Below are 18573 nucleotides of genomic sequence, written 5' to 3' on the forward strand. Positions count from 1 at the left end.
ATTGTATCATATTTGTACATTATGTTTGTTGCATGATATACATAAACATTTTCATGGCTCGGTTCGTGCACAATCTTTTAGAGCCAAGCCAGACCCATGCTCACCCAATTAATTTGCCTTCACACTCTCCTCTATTTGTGAATAGGGTCTAAAACATGGGGCCATCAGTCACTTGATAACATTATTTGAAAAGGTGGGGACTAGAAATAAGGAGCCCTTCCCACATTCACCGATTTGGCAACTCTACCATCAAGGGTTCTTGCACCACAGACAAAGACGAGTGCATGTAGTGAAAATACATTAAAAAATAAGTGATTCCAGGGCAGGGACTCCAGGCCATTGTGTTGTACGTGGCCATAGTCATGAGTTCCCAGAGAGAACTACCCGACCCAGGGAGGACGGGCAGAGGTAAAGGTTCAGCGGGGGTGTTTGGGGTGTGACACCCCTCAAATTATTTCTTGATTGGGTATTTGGGTCTGAGGGCCCTGAGTCAAGTGTGCTATGTCAATGTCGTTTTTTTGTATTGTTCCTGTTTCACTAAGAGGTTTTAACTTGTTCATTTTTTAGAAAAGGATCTTAAATGTATATAGTGACCTGTTTACCAAAAAAGTAGTAAACCTGCACCCATAGAAGTACTCCTTGAATGGGTGATAATTTACTACTTTTTAGAATTCACAAGCATTGGCAGTAATAGGCTGGGAAAGCAGTCCAGGCATACTACTGGCAGATGAACACCCAAAAGGTAATCGGAAGAATACTTGCAAATAGCTGAACCAGTGGCAATCACTCGGGATAGCATTCCAGCCCATCGGTTTTCATCCACTGTGTCACTCTAGACAGAGGCCTACCTAAAGGAAATCTATGCTGACCCTTGCCTCATGGAAACAGACCATACCAAACCTTGGTCATCTCACCCCTCCGGCGTGCAGCCCACTGCTTTTTTAGTTGAAATATTTGAGATTCACCCTCCCCCCCCAAATCTCGCTTAATAAGCTATGCCTCTGCCTTTGGTATGCTGTTTTGATAACATTTGCACTCAGTGGAGGCTGGTGACATTTGAAAGTGGTGAGGTGGAAAACAATTGTCGTACTTCACTGCGGTGAGCGAGAGTAGCGAGCGTGCCTGAACCAACTATGGGGGATTCTGCGAGGGTCACCCCTGAGACATTTTTGAAAAAAGAGTGGGCGAATGGTGCATTTTCAAGCAAACCAGAAGGTGTAAAGAACAGCCCTGGAAAGATTTCTGCCCATAACTCAGGATTCTTTCCATCTGGCAGTGCCCAAGGAAAAAGTGAAAACCTGCCTCCTCAAGGGAATAGAAATTTCTTAAAAGCCAGCTTCTCTGAATATACTGCACGAAAAAGTAAAAGTGTTTTAAAAAATACATTGATATGAAAACTATGCTGACAATGAGGAGCTAAACACGAGTTAAGATGACGAATTTCGACTGAAGAAAAATACAAACAAAAATATCTAAAATTGCACAGCAGAAGAGAACTTGTAACTCGTAAGGCCATGTAAAAAAGGTAAAAGACAAACATAAGAATTAAAAGCGATCAATTATCGAATGGAACTAGTGCAAATTCACAGAGGGCTCAAAAGAGACGATCCACGTCATACCATTTAACATAGCTGAATCACTAGTCATTATTATTTTGGTAAGCGAGCCAAGATAGGAAATAATGTTAACACTTTGCTGTTTATACAAAATTATAACATATTTAACATATTAAATGCCCGCTTCTTTATTCCTTTTCGGGACTTGTGCTTCTCTGTTCGTGCTTTATCCGACAGGCACTAAGTCGAGCGGCTGGGTCGCATGGATGTTTCTCAGCTTGCACCTACACAAATAAATAAAGTGTTCGCATAAAGTGATCGCAGCAAAGAAATGGGTCACTCGTCTGAGGGTTGGGCGGAAAAAATGTCCTTCTGAAACAATGGAAATAATGACTGCTAGAAAGATTGAGCGAAAAGGCATGGTGTGTATTAGGATATCACTTGTCAGTTATGAAACACTGTCTTCAGGAGGAAAGCAGATATACTGTGCCCTCCAACCTTAACGTGAGGAAGGAAATCATTGGTTTCTGCAGCTGCTTTTGTGGCTACCATGAAGAAGAATGCAGGCATGAACTGATCCTTTCCAGCAGGTGCACTTCCTCCAGATCTACGTGGACTGGACGGGAGCCGGAGGGGGTCAGATAATCTTCACTGGAAAGCAAAGCTGGGATTCTATGAAAGCAAACAGAGGAATTCTTACCTGCACCAACAAACGCGGATATGAACGATATGCAGGGCCTCAGAAAACACATAGCCACGATTCAAGCATGCACTTTGAAACTGTTGGTCAAATGATCATGTCTCCTTCCCCAGAGCACAGCCCGAGACACAGCACAGCAGCCGGCACTGAGGGCACCTGCAGCTTTGTAGAGAGAAAAAAATACGTCAAAATATGTCACTCACAGACCCTCCCAAAAACTGCTTCGCAGCCATGATGGGCACACCTCCATGCCACTTTTGTGCCATGCGTGGCTACTATTACGTAGACCATGCTTACATTGCCAGCACTATTCCAGGTTGCATACGCAACCGTAAGAACTGCAGTTCAAGCCCCAGTACATTTTTATGTGGATGTTGGTAATGCCCTGCTGTGTGGCCTCCCAGACTCCATATTAGCCCCCCACCCAGGGCACCCTACATGCTACTGCACTTTTCATCAATTGCCTTAACAAATAGGATCACATCACCCTCCACCCTGATAGAAATTCATTGGCTCCCTTTGTCAGCCTTCACCATCTTCAAAACTATCTGCATCGTTTACAAAGTCACCATAAACAACATCGCTGCTTTTCTTACAGAAAAGCTCACCTTCTCTAGTGGCTCTAGGCAAACCACCAGCCACGGCAACATCAGAGTGCAGACTAGGAAGTCTAAAAAAATAAAAAAATAAAACCAGCAGCCTTTTTCCATTCCATTCTATGCACCAGGATCTTGACCAGTATCCCTGTACCCACCCATCACTGTTCCAGTTTAGGAAAAGTTGAAAACTTACCTGTTTAAAGAACACTACATCATAATGTAGTAATAGTACACTTCTGCCCTGGAATTCAGCTACCTCTCATATCATTCATTGACTATATGCTTGCCTTTGACTCCTACAGAATTCTTACAATACTTTTTTCAACATTTTTCTGCATGGTAAGTTCAGACCATTTTCCAGGCTATAAAAAGCCAGATTATAAAACATTTTAACTAGTGCAGCTTAATTTCCCCAGTGTTGAGGAAGGCACTGCTGGCTGCAAAATCTTTGTTACAGAGACTCCTACTTTCTTTGACACCTTTACCTATACAAATTCTTTCAATTTTTAGTGTGCAAGGAAAATGTCACCTCCCAAAACCTATCCTGTAACTTATTCCGGCACAACGCAAGTTAAGTTTCCAGGGCCGTCCACAGCTCTAAAACAGATCGGAGAGTTCGGTGAGGTCATGCTCCCACTCTCTGGATCCTTGCCAACTCCATGTGGCATGTTTTAGACCTGGAATGTACAGCGGGTTTATCCCCAGATTTTTTCGCTTTGTGGCCTTCTGTTTCTGACCTGTTTTTGTTAGTTTTATGACTCTGGGCACTTTACCACTGCTGATCAGGGCTAAAGTGCATATGCTCTCTCTGTAAATTGTATGTATGGATTGGTGTTTCCATAATTGGCTGATTTGATTTACTAGTCAGTCCCTAGTACAGTGCACTGTGTGAGCCCAGGGCCTGTAAATCAAATGCTGCTAGTGGGCCTGCAGCACTGGTTGTGCCACTCACATAAGCAGCCTGTAAATGTAATTCAGGCATGCTATTGCACAGCCTGTGTGCAGTCTAATACTGCCATGTTGACTTGACACATGCACCCACTTGCCAGGGCTTCACCGTCCCGTTTCTTACTTGTTGCTCATGCCTAAGGTTTGCCCAAGGTAACCCTGTGGGCAGGGTGCATTGTATGTGAAAGGTAGGACATGCCCGGATGTGTGGATGTGTGGGGCATGTCCTGATAGTGAAATACTGCCAATTTTGTTTTTCACTATTGTAAGGCTATCTGTTCCCATAGTATAGAATGGGGAGTTTGCATATAACATCTGATAAGCATAACTGCCCCTGGGAACCAGATCGGAAAATAAAGTTTAGTATGCCTGAACTCAGAATGTTAAAATGTATCTTTTAAAAGTAGGTATTTTCTTGCTTACCCATCCAGCGTGCCTCTGCTAGGATGTATATTGACTGTCTGCTTGGAGTGACAGGGGCTGGGGATGTGCAGAAGCTCCAGAGAGTCTGGATGAGTCAGCACTAGGCTAAATAGGCCTGGTCTGCATTTGGAGTGTGGGGGGGAGTAGCACCTGCACCTGAATAGGGCTGTTCCTGCCTTCCACAATGATGGCTCTACCCCCTGTGGGGTGTCTGGAGCTAGGGCTCACTCTGACAATGGAGGTTGTTGTGCACTTGCAAAGTGCCCCCTAGAACCGGTTTGGACTGGGCTCAGAGCCCTGGGCCAGGAGAGAACAAAGAGATTTACTGTATAAAAAGAGGGATCCAGACCCCAGACCTTTAGATCCCTTCTGGTAATCAAGAGGAACGTTTGCCACTGTGAAGAGCTGGAGAAGCTGAGGAGGAATACTCTCCCTGTGCTGTTTGCTGTCTGGGGTTGGCCTGTGGTGGCTACTTGCTGCCAAGGAAAGGAGAAAGGACTTTGCTGTTTCCTGCGTTCCCTGCTTGAGAAAGATCTCCAAGGGCTTGAATTTGAGCTTGTCTCCTGTTCTGGAGTTTCAGGGACACAAAGACTTCACCACAAGCTCCCCTGGACTTCCTTGCTGGGAGTTCTGGCCTGCTAAGAGGTGCCTGCTGTTGTTTGGACCTCTGGAGGCTGTTTGCTACTGGGAGCTGGGAAAAGTAACGCAACTTTGTGAAGCGCGATGCATCCGCACCTGTTTCCGATGCACCGCAGAAGAAATCATCGCAGCGCCTGCCCGAGGCTCAAGAAATTGCCACATGCAGCATTGAGTGCATAGATCTACGAAGTCTAGGATCACCGCAACAATTCCGATGCACGGCCTGCTGTGCAGCTGCAAGAAACCACGCATCCTCGCGGATCATCGCATCATTGGGGGACACAGTCAGAAATCGACACATCACCTCCCCATGCAGTAAGAAACCGACGCATCACCTCCTCTCCGGTAAGGAACCGACGCATCACCTCCCCTGCGCAGCAGTAAGGAACTGACGCATCACCTTGCCCGGAGCAAGGAACCAACGCATCACCTTCCCTGAGACCCTTTTTGTTTGTGTGCGTGACACATCCAAGGTACTTTGTGTGAAAAGTGTTGCATCTGCAATTTACTTTGAACTGAACTATTTCTACCATTTGAAAGTCATATTTTTATTAGTGTATTGTGAATTTTTGTCGTTTGGACTTGTTTGGTTTAGATAAAGATCACTTATTTTTCTAAACTGGTGGGGTGTTCATTTGGAATGTTTTCACTGTATTACTCTATATGTTCACAAATGCTTTACACACTGCCTCTGAGATAAGCCTGTCTGCTCGTGCCAACCTACCAAGGGGGTGAGCAGGGGTTATTTTAGAAGTGTGTCCCCCTTACCATAACTAGAAGCAAGAGTCCCTATTTGGACAAAGGTACCTACATCTACTAACCAGAGACCCCCATTTCTAACAGCATGCTTTCAGCTTCCACTGAACTTCGAAGTTCTCCATCTGGAATATTGCCGGCAGGATCCCCCTGAACACCAGTTGGACCCTTTGAGACAATCACAGCACCACCAGCTCCATTTCGAACTCTGCCCCTGGCGCCATGATCCACGCTGGTTCTCAGCACTCTGACTCCGATGCCAGAAGACGAAATGCCTATTGTCCTCTCTAATTCCGAGTCCGTGCCTGTTCGACTTCGACCAAGGGCAAGCTTGGCTGCTGTACTGGGTCCACTTCCTTCCCCCTGATCTGCAACCTTCAAAAGAAATAACCTCTTCCCTGCATTCTGTGTTCGGCATGGATTCAGACAATGACTATGATGCAAGTGATGAGATTGGACAGCCATGTCATAAAGACAATTGTTATGATGGCCTGAAGGAATCTAGTGGTTTTTATACCTCCCTTGAATTGGGGCTCCTCCCTCCCTCTGGTCCTGCCATAGGAGAAAGCTTCTTACATGCATAGGGCAGCCGAAGTCCTTCATCTCCAGCTCCCTACCTTGGAGATCAAGATCAATGTCCTGACAGAAGTCTTCCAGCTGGGGCAAAGAACCAATGAGCCCCTCTTGCCTTTTCTTCCCTGGTCAACCACAGATTGCACACCACTGTCCACCCCCTGGCAACCTTGCATTTTTATCGCAGAACCACCCTAAAAGCTTGGTGGTGCAGGCATCTATAAGCAGGACAAACTCAAACACATTTCCAATTCCTTCCACCCTGGCCCTCACCTACCAGAGTGGCATGCTTCATTATCGGGCTATACTCCTCAATGGGTGGGCCCTGCAATAAACAGTGGGCCCCTCTTTGCCGGAGACCTTCTTATCTCAATGTCTAGTGTTTACCAAACAGAGGGATGATGCCTTTTTCTGAGGTGTCGGAGGTGTGGTAGATTAGGTGGTGTGTTTAAAATTGCCTCTGGTCAATTCGCTGTCTATTTTATTTCAGACATTTCCCATGTCGAAGTTACAAAATCATGTGAACCAATAGGAATGCAAGGGCCCTCTACTTCCGCTCTTTCTGTTGAAGACACTCCTCATAGCCCCTTTGCCCAGAAGGGCTAGAACTTTCTGCCACAAATGGACACATGGTCCTCTCTCTGTCGTTGGGGGGAAGGTGAAAGGTGAGGCGAAATGAAAAAGAAGGACAGGGCAAATCTCTTCTAAACAATTTGCAGTACCCACCTGTCCGATGTTGTGTCAAGCCATCCTGGAAAGAATCATCAGATTCTGCCTCCCACTGGATTTCTGTGCTCCACTAAGGGGAGGGCACACTATCGGGTTTGGAGGTTGGGCTGCAAGGGGGCAAGTGGACTGGGTAGCACATTGACCTTGACCGCAGAGGCAGCGGTCACCATGGCTTCGACACGCAAAACTGCTGGGCACTTTGTTGAGGTTGGATTGGCTGACAGCATGGGCTACTTTTGCCGAAGCTGCTAAAGAAGCGATAGAGATGACGCAGTTGGTGTAGTGCGGTAGATTAGCCCAGAGAGTGTGCAATAATTCTTCTCTCCATGAACCACTTGCGAGCAGAATCTGTCCTCTCGCAAAACAGGCAACTCCCATCAAAAGGCATGTCCATGATGGACAAATGGACATTGTTTGTAAAACCGATTGACTGCAGCCAAGCGTGGCAGCGAATGGCGACACTGGTGCCTTTGCTAACGGCACGCCCGATGGAATTAGTGGAGTCCAAGCTACAATTAATTGTGAACTTGGCTGCATTTTCAGATCACTGTGCTCCCAGTTGGTCTCACCAGTGACCCTCGGGTGTTCATAAAATTGATGCTGGTGGTAGCACCGCATATTTGGAGGTCATAGTTTTGCTAGCTTAGCTCCTGAGGCACAGCCGGGAGCAGGGACAAACAGCTAATTTTACTTATTTCTAATAACTATTGTGAATTGTTTTAAAATCGCCGATTCTGTTGATCCCTCGCCACTCAGCTGATTGCTTGCTGACGTGGACAAGGTCTTACCAGCTGCCGCGACGTGATTGGCCTGTTGTCAGGACACGCCCACTAGCGAAGCCACGCCCCCTTTCACACAAAACGCGCGCTGACTACGAGCGCAGCGTTTTGCTAGCTTTAGCTCCTGAGGCACAGCCGGGAGCAGGGACAAACAGCTAATTTTACTTATTTCTAATAACTATTGTGAATTGTTTTAAAATCGCCGATTCTGTTGATCCCTCGCCACTCAGCTGATTGCTTGCTGACGTGGACATGGTCTTACCAGCTGCCGCGACGTGATTGGCCTGTTGTCAGGACACGCCCACTAGCGAAGCCACGCCCCCTTTAACCCCTCCCCTCCTCCGCCACAAAGCATGAGCCCCCACCGGAAGCGCAGCGGACGAGCGCAGCGGGCGCGACGATTGCGCGCCGAAGGCGCGCCTAAGGCAAGCCCGTCTGCGCCCGTCCGCGACCAGACGGGGCCAGGGGCCATAAACCCTGATCCCCACACTCTTCTGGTCAAGACCTATTCCTCGGCGGCCCTTCGTAGCATAAGCAGTGGAGTCGGTGCTCACTGTACCCATATCTACGCCCCTACAGAGCTTCCTACTCAATGCCCATTCTGTAAATATTCCTTCCGCCATCCCTATAAGTCTATTTTGGCACAAACATACCGCATGTTTGCCCTAAATTGCCGCTCCCTACCCAAACATAGCACGCAGATTGCTATGTTGCTAGAGGAACAAAAACCAGACGTCCTTTTCCTGACGGAGACATGGCTTAAGGCGCACTCCGAGCCAGACGTAGTATCAGCTCTACCTACAGGGTATCATATTGTCCGGCTAGACAGATCGGAAGGGAGAGGGGGAGGTCTGGCGATCGTATTGAAGACCCAGTACCAATGCCGCACCTCAACAGAAACCATTCCCGAGTGTGAGAGCATGGCTTTCTGCATCGAGATGAATGCTAATAGCTCTTTTTCCGGCACCCTGATTTATCGCCCCCCAGAACAACCTAAAATGTTCCACAGATCTCTTCCAGAGATTATAGCAGAAAGAACTATGGCTGCGGCCAACCACACGGTTTTAGGGGACCTTAACTTCCACTTTAACTCCCCCTCAGACCAATTCGCTAAGGAAATAACAGAGGACCTTGGAGCTCTTCAAATGTCCCAGCTGGTGTCAGCTCCAACTCACGAAAAGGGCAATTTGCTGGACCCCATATTCAGCAACTGCCCGGGTCTGACGGTCGATTTACCTATTCCCATCCCACGGTCGGACCACTTTCTGGTCCCGTTTACTTGGACCACACAAAAAGTCCCCCAGTTACCACCCCAATCCACGACCAGAAGAAATTGGAAAAAGCTCCCTGTGGATGCCTGGGTACACATTCTGGACGCTACTCGTCCACTACCCTGCCCAGACCCTAATGTGGCAAATAGTAATTTTGTAGACTGGATTACAAATTCATTGGACCCGATCCTCCCTCTTCGCAGATCTTCCTCAAAGAAAATACACAAATCTGCACCCTGGTTCTCCGAATCCCTGAGGGAACTAAAACGCCGTTGCAGGCAACAAGAGAGAGCCTGGCGACTAGATTTCCTTCCGGACAAAAAGGCCGCCTATAAAGAGGCGATTAAAACCTATAAAACAGGAATCAGGCTCGCCCAAGCAACCTACTACTCAGATAAAATTCCTGAAGCTAAATCTAAGCCGAAGGAAATCTTTAGTATAATAAAGCTATGCACCAGCCCCAATACAGCAACCCCGCCCAATAAAACCCAGGACCAATGTAATGAGCTTGCTAACTTTTTTCATGACAAAGTTGTAAAAATCTACTCTACATTCCCATCAGTAGCTACAAACCGGGACGCGACTGCCTCACCTCTTCCTAGATCGCACCTTCATCCCGAGCAGCCCTCCCTTGAGCACTTCCCTCTTCTGGATCTCGACACCTTAGATAAGGTGGCACGCCAAGTTAAATCAGGCTCCCCATGTGACCCTGCCCCCCCAGATGTCCTGCTGCAGGCATCTAAAACCACCTTGCCAATAATGCTGGAACTTCTCAACTCGTCCATCTCTGCATGCGTAGTCCCTACGACATGGAAGCAAGCCATGGTGCGGGCGCTGCTAAAAAAACCTAGCCTAGATCCCGATGATAACGCCAGCTATCGCCCCATCTCACTTCTCCCTTGGGTCAGCAAGGTCCTGGAGAAGTTTGTAAACGCCCAACTCGTTCAGTTCCTGGAGAACCATTCTCTGCTACACACATCGCAGACAGGCTTTAGACCAAAGCACGGTACTGAAACCGCCTTGCTAGCAGTCACAGAAGAATCTCGAAGGGTACTGGATCAGGGGGGATCAGTGGCAGTGATCCTCCTTGATCTAAGTGCCGCATTCGATACGGTCAGCCATAACACCTTGCTGAACCGTCTCCATGACATCGGAGTATCTGGCGACGCACTAAGGTGGTTTGAGTCTTTCCTGTCGGAGAGATCCTTTCGGATCTTTGATGGCGAGACAATGTCCTCCAGGAAAACCCTCAGCTGCGGAGTACCACAGGGCTCTTCCCTGAGCCCTGTGCTGTTCAACGTATACATGAGGCCGCTGGCGGGTGTCGTCGAACCGTATGGCATCAAAATTGTGTCATACGCCGACGACACTCAACTAGTGGTCTCATTGGCCGCTAGCAACAACAGGCAATGCCCGGCAGATCTGCTAAAATGCTTAGAGGATGTCAAGGGATGGATGACCTCCTCCTCCCTAAAACTGAATGGGGACAAGACGGAGCTAATGCTCCTAGGCCCAACCCCCCCAGTACCTTTCACCTCTCTATGGCCCTGTACTCTGGGTCCCCCCCCCACCCCCAAGGAAAGTGTGAAGAGCCTAGGAGTGTGGCTGGATAACAAACTCTCGTTTACCACCCAGGCCACGAAGCTGTCCGCCACATGCTTTGGCCTACTAAGAATTCTCAGAAAGATCCTTCCACTTCTACCGTTAGAAGCTAGAAAGGTGGCGGTACAAGGCCTCATTCAGTCTCGTCTGGACTCGAATAATGCCCTGTATGTTGGGGCTCCTGAAATGACCCTCCGGAAATTACAGATCGTGCAAAACTGTGCAGCTCGCACCCTGCTACAGATTCCACGATCCCAGTCAGCCAGACCTGCTCTGAAGAGTCTCCACTGGCTGCCAGTGAGGCAGAGAGTAGCATTCAAGGCGTTATGCATGGCACATCACGCCTTTTGGAAAACAGGCCCACCCATTAACAACGACCTTGTAACCCCCTATCACCCAAACAGGAACCTTAGGTCGATGGAAGCCTTTCTTGCTGTTGTTCCCAGAGTGAAGAGGGTCAGGTCGGGTGGCAGGCTGTTCTCTCTAAACACTGCCAAACTCTGGAACGCCCTTCCCCTCTCACTCCGATCGAATCCAAATCTGCTTTCATTCCGGAAAAACTTGAAGACACTACTGTTCGCTAAATCCTTCGTGTCTTAATTCCTCCGTTCCTGGTCTCTCCGCCTCAGCACAACTTAGCGCTTGGACGCCCCCGGGCAGCAATCGCGCTCAATAAATCTATTTTCATTTTCATTTCATTTTCATAGGTTCTAGTCTTCCTCTATCTTGATGACTGGCAGTTGAAGGCGGGCTCACCTTAGGCAGTTGTCAACCTAGTTGTCTCCATAATGGTCCATTTTCGTGTTTAGGTAAGAAACAGTGTATCTAACTGATTCTTACATGGCAGTATTAATTGGCCAATATACTAGTTGGCATTGGAGACCAGTTTCTCTATTGGTTAGTGGGTCGATCTCTCTGTGTGCATTGCTTCTGTTTCTCTTGGCACTTCGGATGTATATAGTGATAAAACAGTAATGACAGAATCCTCCGCCATCTCTTCTTCTTTTATTCTTGTTTTTAGCACTCCTCGAATTCACAATTGCCCCACTAGAGAAGGGTGACCACCGTTTGTTTGGTTGGTTTCTCATTATCTGGTTTAGGGCACCGTGTAAATAAGGATCTCTGCACCTTTATCACATGTGGGTGTCGGTTCTATTTTGGCTCTCTACTCTTTTATTTTTTTGTAACCCAGTTTTTCTTCACATGTTATACCTTTCTGATTTCTTCTTGGTGCTAGCTTTTGGGGCTTTCTGGCTTTAGTGATTTTTTGGTTACAAATACGATGGATGTATGTTCACTAGTTCACATATTGCGTACCTATACATTTTGTAATTGTACATATAGATTTTGTTATGTGATCGATACATTTTAATTGGATATTTATTGTCACTTGCAGCCTTGAGAAAGTCCTTTCAGACGAAACACGTGTCGGCTGCCTGTTTCGGATGTTTTGAAAAACATACTTTTGGAATAAAGGATACATAAAGAAAGATCATGATTGTTATATGGACTTCTTATCTACCTGAGTGGCTAATAGCCAGCGACACTATATTGGACTTCTTTTTGTGCCTCAGCATTTGTGTAACCAGTTGTCAACCACCTCAAGACAACGGCAAACCTCCTGTCATCTGTGAAGTTCACTATCAACATGCCGAAGTCAGACCTGACTCCTTCTTAGATGGTCTCCTTCATCAGAGCCATTCTGGACACGGTTCGGTTTTGTAACTTTCCCCCAGGATAGAGAGTTCAGGACATTCAGGCTGTGATCCTGTTCTTTCACCCTTGGTCCTTGTTTACAGTGAGGTCACCTCTGAGACTGATGGTCTCCTGCATCCCGTTGGTCAAGCACATTAGGTGGCAAAGGCAGGCTCTGGAATGGGATCTGAACTCTTAGTGTACCCAACATAAAGGGGTCCTCGCCGACCACATTGAGATTTCAGAGAAGACTGGAAAAAGTTTGCAATGGTGGTTGCTGGACCACAAATGGATCAGTGGCAGATCTCTTTCTTTTCCCCACCTAAAGCTGACAATCGGCACCAACGCATTACTTCTGGATTGAGGTGGCAATCTGAGTGAGGTGGCATTCTGATGCCTCTGCTGTCTGGCAGAGCCCCAGCTGGAGCTGAGGGCCATCCATTTGTTGTTGAAAGCCTTCCTTCTGTCCATCAAGAGGAGGCTGGTACAGGTGGTCATGGACCACAGTGCACCCATGTGGTACTGCAACAAACAAGCCGAGGTGGGGTCATGGACCATGTACCAGGTGGTCCTGCACCTCTGGAAATGGTTGGCCCACCAGGGAATTTTTCTGGTGGTGAAGCACCTGGCAGGAATGCTAAATGCCAGGGCCGAGGAGCTCAGCCATTATCATCTAGTGGATCACGAGTGGCATTTACACACAGAGGCAGCACAAGGTCTCTTCTGCAAATGAGAACCTTAGCTCAATCTGGCGAGAACACGCAATGTCAGCACTTCTGCTCCTTGGAGTTTCCAAGGTGTCTCTCACTTGGAGACGCATTCTGCGTCAAGTGGAATTTGGGGCTCCTGTATTCCTTTCCGCCAATACCATTCCTGGCCCGAGTTCTCAATAAGATAAGGACCGACCGGGCACAAGTCATCCTAGTGGCCCTGGATTGGGCACAGAGAGTAGGGTATCCAGAGCTCCTGGCCTTGAGCACCTGTCCTCCCAATCAGGCTGCCCCTCAGGGAGGATCTGCTGCAGCAGCAGCCGGGCAGGGCTCTGCACCCAGGCTTTCGCAATCTCCCTTTTCATGCTTGAGACATGTACAGTAAAAGCTGAACACCTTTGACCTTCCTCTGGAGATGGTTGATGTCATCTTGGCAGCCTGGCGTCCCTCAAGAAAAACTGCAAATGTCTGACATTTGGACGAATTTCAGGTTTGGTGTGGTACTCAGCAGAAAGACCCCCTCCAAGTAAAGTTATCTGATGGTCTGTTGTTTAGCACGAGAGGGCTTTGCTCAGGGCACAGTTAGAGTACTTTTTGGCTCTTTCTGCCTTTTTGCAGTTGCCTGATCAGCCTTCACTGTTCAAGTTCCCAAGTATTTTGCACTTTTTCAAAGGTTTACTACATTTGTTTCCTTTCTCTCCTTTTGTCATGCCACAGTCTTACCTTACCTTAGTCCTCACGTTTCTAAGGAAGCACTCGCTTTCAGGCACTTCGCAGCTGTTCCTTGTGGCTTCTCACCCTCAAGAGAGTGTTCCTCGTTGCCATAACATTAGCGTGGCATGTGTCAAACCGCCGTACACCACCTCCTTCCCAGACAAGTTGGTTTTGCAGACACAGGCATCTTTCTTGTCTAAAGTTCCATGTCAGTCAAAACATCACCCTGCCAGCATTCTATGCTCTACCACAGCCTTCTAAGGAGGAGGAGCGACTTCACTGTTTGAACCCCAAGAGAACTCTAAGCATCTATAGTGATTGTACCAAAGAGCACTGAGTGAACAATCAGCTGTTTGGCATACTTGTACACTCTCATATTTCTGGTTCACTTTAGGCAGCCTAGCGCCAACGTTGGCACCCTTTCACCATGCTGCAAGGGTGCCTGCGTTGTAAGCAGGATTGTTTTTGTGCAGGAAGGTAATCCCCTCAAGGCATTTTCCTCTATCGCTAACATTTTGCATCATGGCTATGCTCAAAAATGGCACAACCACAACACAAAAATGTTAGTAAATCTATTCCTATATTTAAAAAAGGCAGGAACTGTGTGGAGACAACACGTTTAATGATGTAGACTTAGGGTTTTGTCGAATGGGATACTCTGTTGCAAAAATGGCAGCTATCCCATCCTTCAAATTACAAGTGCCAAAGGCTATAATACATACAGTGGATGGGATATCCGCCAGGTCTGTGATGAAGTATCCTGTCTGTGATAGTCTAGATGAGGCCCATTTTAGTAGCTAGAGGCTCTTTAATAAGCCCGGCATGGGGAAACATAGACACGCCTGGTAGACTTTGTGGGCTAGCAATTTTCATATTATGGTTGGTAAGTCGTATGGGAGACCTATTGACACACTTGATGCGGTTTACACCCTTGGTTTGCGACAGCTGCCTGTATTTTACTAACTCTGCCACCATTTTTGAAGTTCTGTATGCTTTTAATCTGTCAACATCTTCTGAAGTGGCAATAAAGCAGCATTTTGGTGCAATACAAACTACATGAAATACATTAACATTATAATGGAATGTGACTCTATATCAATAATGTATAAATATATTTGTGTCAGAGGAGTTTCTAAGACCTGTAAGGGCACACACATCTGCTGAATTAACCTGGCCAGCACTGAGCTTGTGTTCCTTTTTCTGTCTTGTTTAATAGAGCTGAACATTTCCCGGGCTTCGGCACAACCCCGCTGTGCTCTCAATGTGGGAAGGATATGACGGTGAGAATCCCATTTCTGGAAATGATTGCAGTATTTTTTTTTACTAATAATTGAACACTCTCCAGCGAAGGTTAATTGAAGAAAAGTATTTCATAAGATACATTTGATCGCCTTGATTTAGCATTCAATAACTGCTTTTTTATGCTGCGTCTTTGTGTGTTATCCCGAAGAGCAGAGATTGATAGGTTAAGTGACTTTTTCACTTGGTTTCCATTAGTATTGTTGTGCTAAATCCTGCTCTTTACAGCTTCACCTCATTCAAGACGCTGACCTTAAGCATGCCTGGAATAGCGGGTTAGCCTAATGGACCCGATTGAGTATATCGTGGGCTGATTAATGCTCGTTCCAAAGTCCTTGAAATTACTGAGGCCACTTGGTTATTCAGGCCGGTTTCACAGGATAGGAGCAGAAACAGGGCCGACCTGGTGATTTTAAGAAACAGACCCTGAACTGGGACAGGGACGCAAGCCTAGATCTTCTCGCCAACATGATTATCAAAGTGACAGTATTAACATGCACTGGCAAAGTCAATAGTTCTGGCTTTGATATGCTACCACATGCAAATACAGGTGTGCAGAAATGATGCTTGCATACGTTGCAAGCCCAAATGCTGTTTAGCGCATTAAATCCAGACCAAAGACTTTGCCAAAGATGGGAATAAATACCAAAAAGGACTGATTTTGTATTGAATGCAAAGCGGAAATAAAGAACTGAGGGCCATATTATCAAGGAGCGGCGATAACATTATCGCTGCTTTAGAGGCAGGAAACTGCCGCTAAAGCGGCGATAATGGGCTTGATAATATGCCCTTGTGAATTCCCATAGAAGCCCAAGTTCTGGTGTGAACCTGGGGCTTCTATGGGAATTCTCTAGGGCATATTATCAAGCCCATTATCGCCGCTTTAGCAGCAGTTTCCTGCCGCTAAAGCGGCGATAATGTTATCGCCGTTCCTTGATAATATGGCCCTGAATGTGACAAACAGTGTGATTATTGGGTGTGCTTTGCAGATGTTACATAAGGCCTCATTTATTCCAAGGGAGGCTCCTGCTACAAGAAACACTCATATACAAAACATCTAATAGAATGAGGTGGGAGAGAATCCTGCTCTGGGTTGAGCCAAGGCCCACACTGTGTATTCTAAAGAATCAATAACAATAGGTCTTGATGACAGTAGTATAGAACCAGACTTAACAGGGGACCAGTCATTGTTTACTGCACCAGATGACTTAACGTTTGAAGAAAGCCAACATTGTGCATCCCTCTATTGGCAAGGTGGCCAGGATTTTGCAGAGTGCTGATGTCAAAGGCGGGCCATGTGGTTAAATTGTTTAGAATGAGACTGGAAGATCTGACTTGACTTGTTGTCTCAGATTTTCTGTTTAAACAAATTGTGCGGTTCTGAGCAAATGAGAGTCACATGGAGTCACATGGAGCCCCAGTTACATTCCAAAAATAGTACTGGGTGGGTACAGGGCATCCTTCAGTATTATGTACTACAAAACCACACATTCGGACATTTTAATGTCACCCCTGCAGCCCTTTCTGAAGTGGAAGTGGGCAATCTGTTGCCATCACCCACAACAATCTTCAACAGCATTGCTTCCAGAAATGTGCCCAAATCATTCAAACAATATATCCTCAACACGCCCTCAAGAAAGGCTCTTTGTGTCCAAAGAAGTAGGCAGCTCCTACTTCATGGACGACTTATACTGGAGCTGAAAAATCCTAGAAATAGCTTTGTAACCAGGTTCAACTCTTCCTTGAAACATATCAATAACTGATCTGGTCTCTCATCAAAATGCTGTACTGAAGTTGCACTGGTCGCAATATGTGAAGAAATTTAGTAGCGTCACCAGGGCGGAGCCAATTGGGGCCTGCTCCCCACCTGAATTCCACCAGGCCCCCTCTTTAGCCCCAGCACCAAGTGTATTAGCAAAATGTAAAATACTTGAAGAGAAGAAAGCAGAACTTTAAACTCATTAGGTAAGCCTGTAGAAGAAGTAAAAGAAAGCTCACATGTGATGTAAGGAAAAAGAAGATGCAATAGCAGTTTGAAAAAAAAGAAAAAGACTGAAGGATGAATGATAGAAATAAATTAAAATAGAGAAAGAAATATTAGAGGCTAAAAGGGAGAATGATAAAAGAATAATTTGGAAGAGGGAAGGTTATCTCCACACACTTACACACACACACACACACACACACAAATTAACTGCATACATGTGGGTGTGCAGCCACTTTTTACATTTGTCCATTGTAGGTGGCCCACCAGTTTTATTGATGGGCCTTTGGGTGCCCCTCTTAAAAATAATTTCTATAGACATCACTGAAGACATCCAGGACACAGCTACCTTCGACGGGAAACAGCGTTTACAACGCTGTCTCCACAATGCAGTAACTTTACCACAGGGTCGTTACAACGACTGCGTTCTTACCACGCGTACCATTACATCACAAGTCGTATGAACGACTTGCTGTAGGGGGCATACAGCACCAGGGAATGTGATGGATTTTCAATCCAATACCTTCCCTGCTGTTGCACAAACTGGAGTAGGAATAGTAATTAATACTATTCCTAAGTCCAACGCGCCCCCTACAGCAAGTCACTGATACGACTTGCGATGTAGTGGCACGTGTGGTAACAATGCGGTCGTTGTAACAACCGCGTTGTAAAGGCCTGTGTTGTAAACGCATGCGTTGCAACGTCACATATTCACCTTCAACGCCTTAAGCCTACTTTGACCTTTTCACTGCTTTCAACATCATATCACAGCCCACACAGATTTAAATTTTGAGCAAATTCAGATCTGAACCCTCTTGATTCCAACTTTATCTCTATAATCTTGAGACTTGGAAGGATAATCATGAGAAAGTACTTCGAGGCAGATTTACTAAGTTTTCATGCAAAGCAGTGCAGAAACCAAAGTTGATGCTCTGCGTTGTGTGAAAGGGCAAGAGCAGAACAGCGCCACATCTACTAACATGCTGTGCTGTTGTTCTCTGCCCTAGCATGGACGCATGTTAGGCTGTCTTGCGACAACACACCATACTGTAATGTTGTTACCATAGTATAGTGTTGTGTATGGGATGTCAAGCATAGGTTTTCTACTGGAAGGCTATCCTTCCAGTTCAAAATACTAGGCTTTGTCAAAGTTGAACACTTTTCCCGCTTTGTATATGTGCTGCACACATGCAACGTTAAAAAAGTTTTGAGAAAACTTGTCTTCAACGTTATACCTGCCTCGAAGAGGCATACATTTTTAATACAAAGCTCTGTCTGCCAATGTTAATAAATAGCTATTTGTGTCAAAATCCATGGGTGGTTGCCTGGGAAGCCCATGTGACAACCATGCAATGTTCCTTTGACACAAAGTGTTACTTTAGGGTAACTGTCCAACACATAACACTATTTGCACTGCAAAGTAAATTACAATACAATACTTTGCATGAGTTGCAACACTTTCATGACGCAAACTTTGCACAAACAAAGTTTTTGTAAATCTGCCCTTTAATGTCACCATCTTCCTTTTTCCTCCTCTAACCATTCACCTTTCAGAAAAGGCCCGTCTACCAAACCACCCTTATACCAAATGCACAG

General features: G+C 46.3%; 1 protein-coding gene across 2 annotated transcripts in view; it reads left to right on the plus strand.

Moving 5' to 3' along the window:
* REELD1 (reeler domain containing 1) overlaps positions 1-18573 on the plus strand; it is a 274056-nt gene that overhangs the window by 238951 nt on the left and 16532 nt on the right. For both annotated transcript variants that reach the window (XM_085643265.1, XM_085643264.1), the window contains one exon: positions 14911-14974. In XM_085643265.1, coding sequence (XP_085499391.1) covers positions 14911-14974 — 64 coding nt within the window. The remainder of the gene's footprint in view (positions 1-14910; positions 14975-18573) is intronic.

Source organism: Triturus cristatus, chromosome 2_2 (genome assembly GCF_964204655.1).
Source record: "Triturus cristatus chromosome 2_2, aTriCri1.1, whole genome shotgun sequence".
In the NCBI taxonomy this organism is placed as follows: domain Eukaryota; kingdom Metazoa; phylum Chordata; class Amphibia; order Caudata; family Salamandridae; genus Triturus; species Triturus cristatus.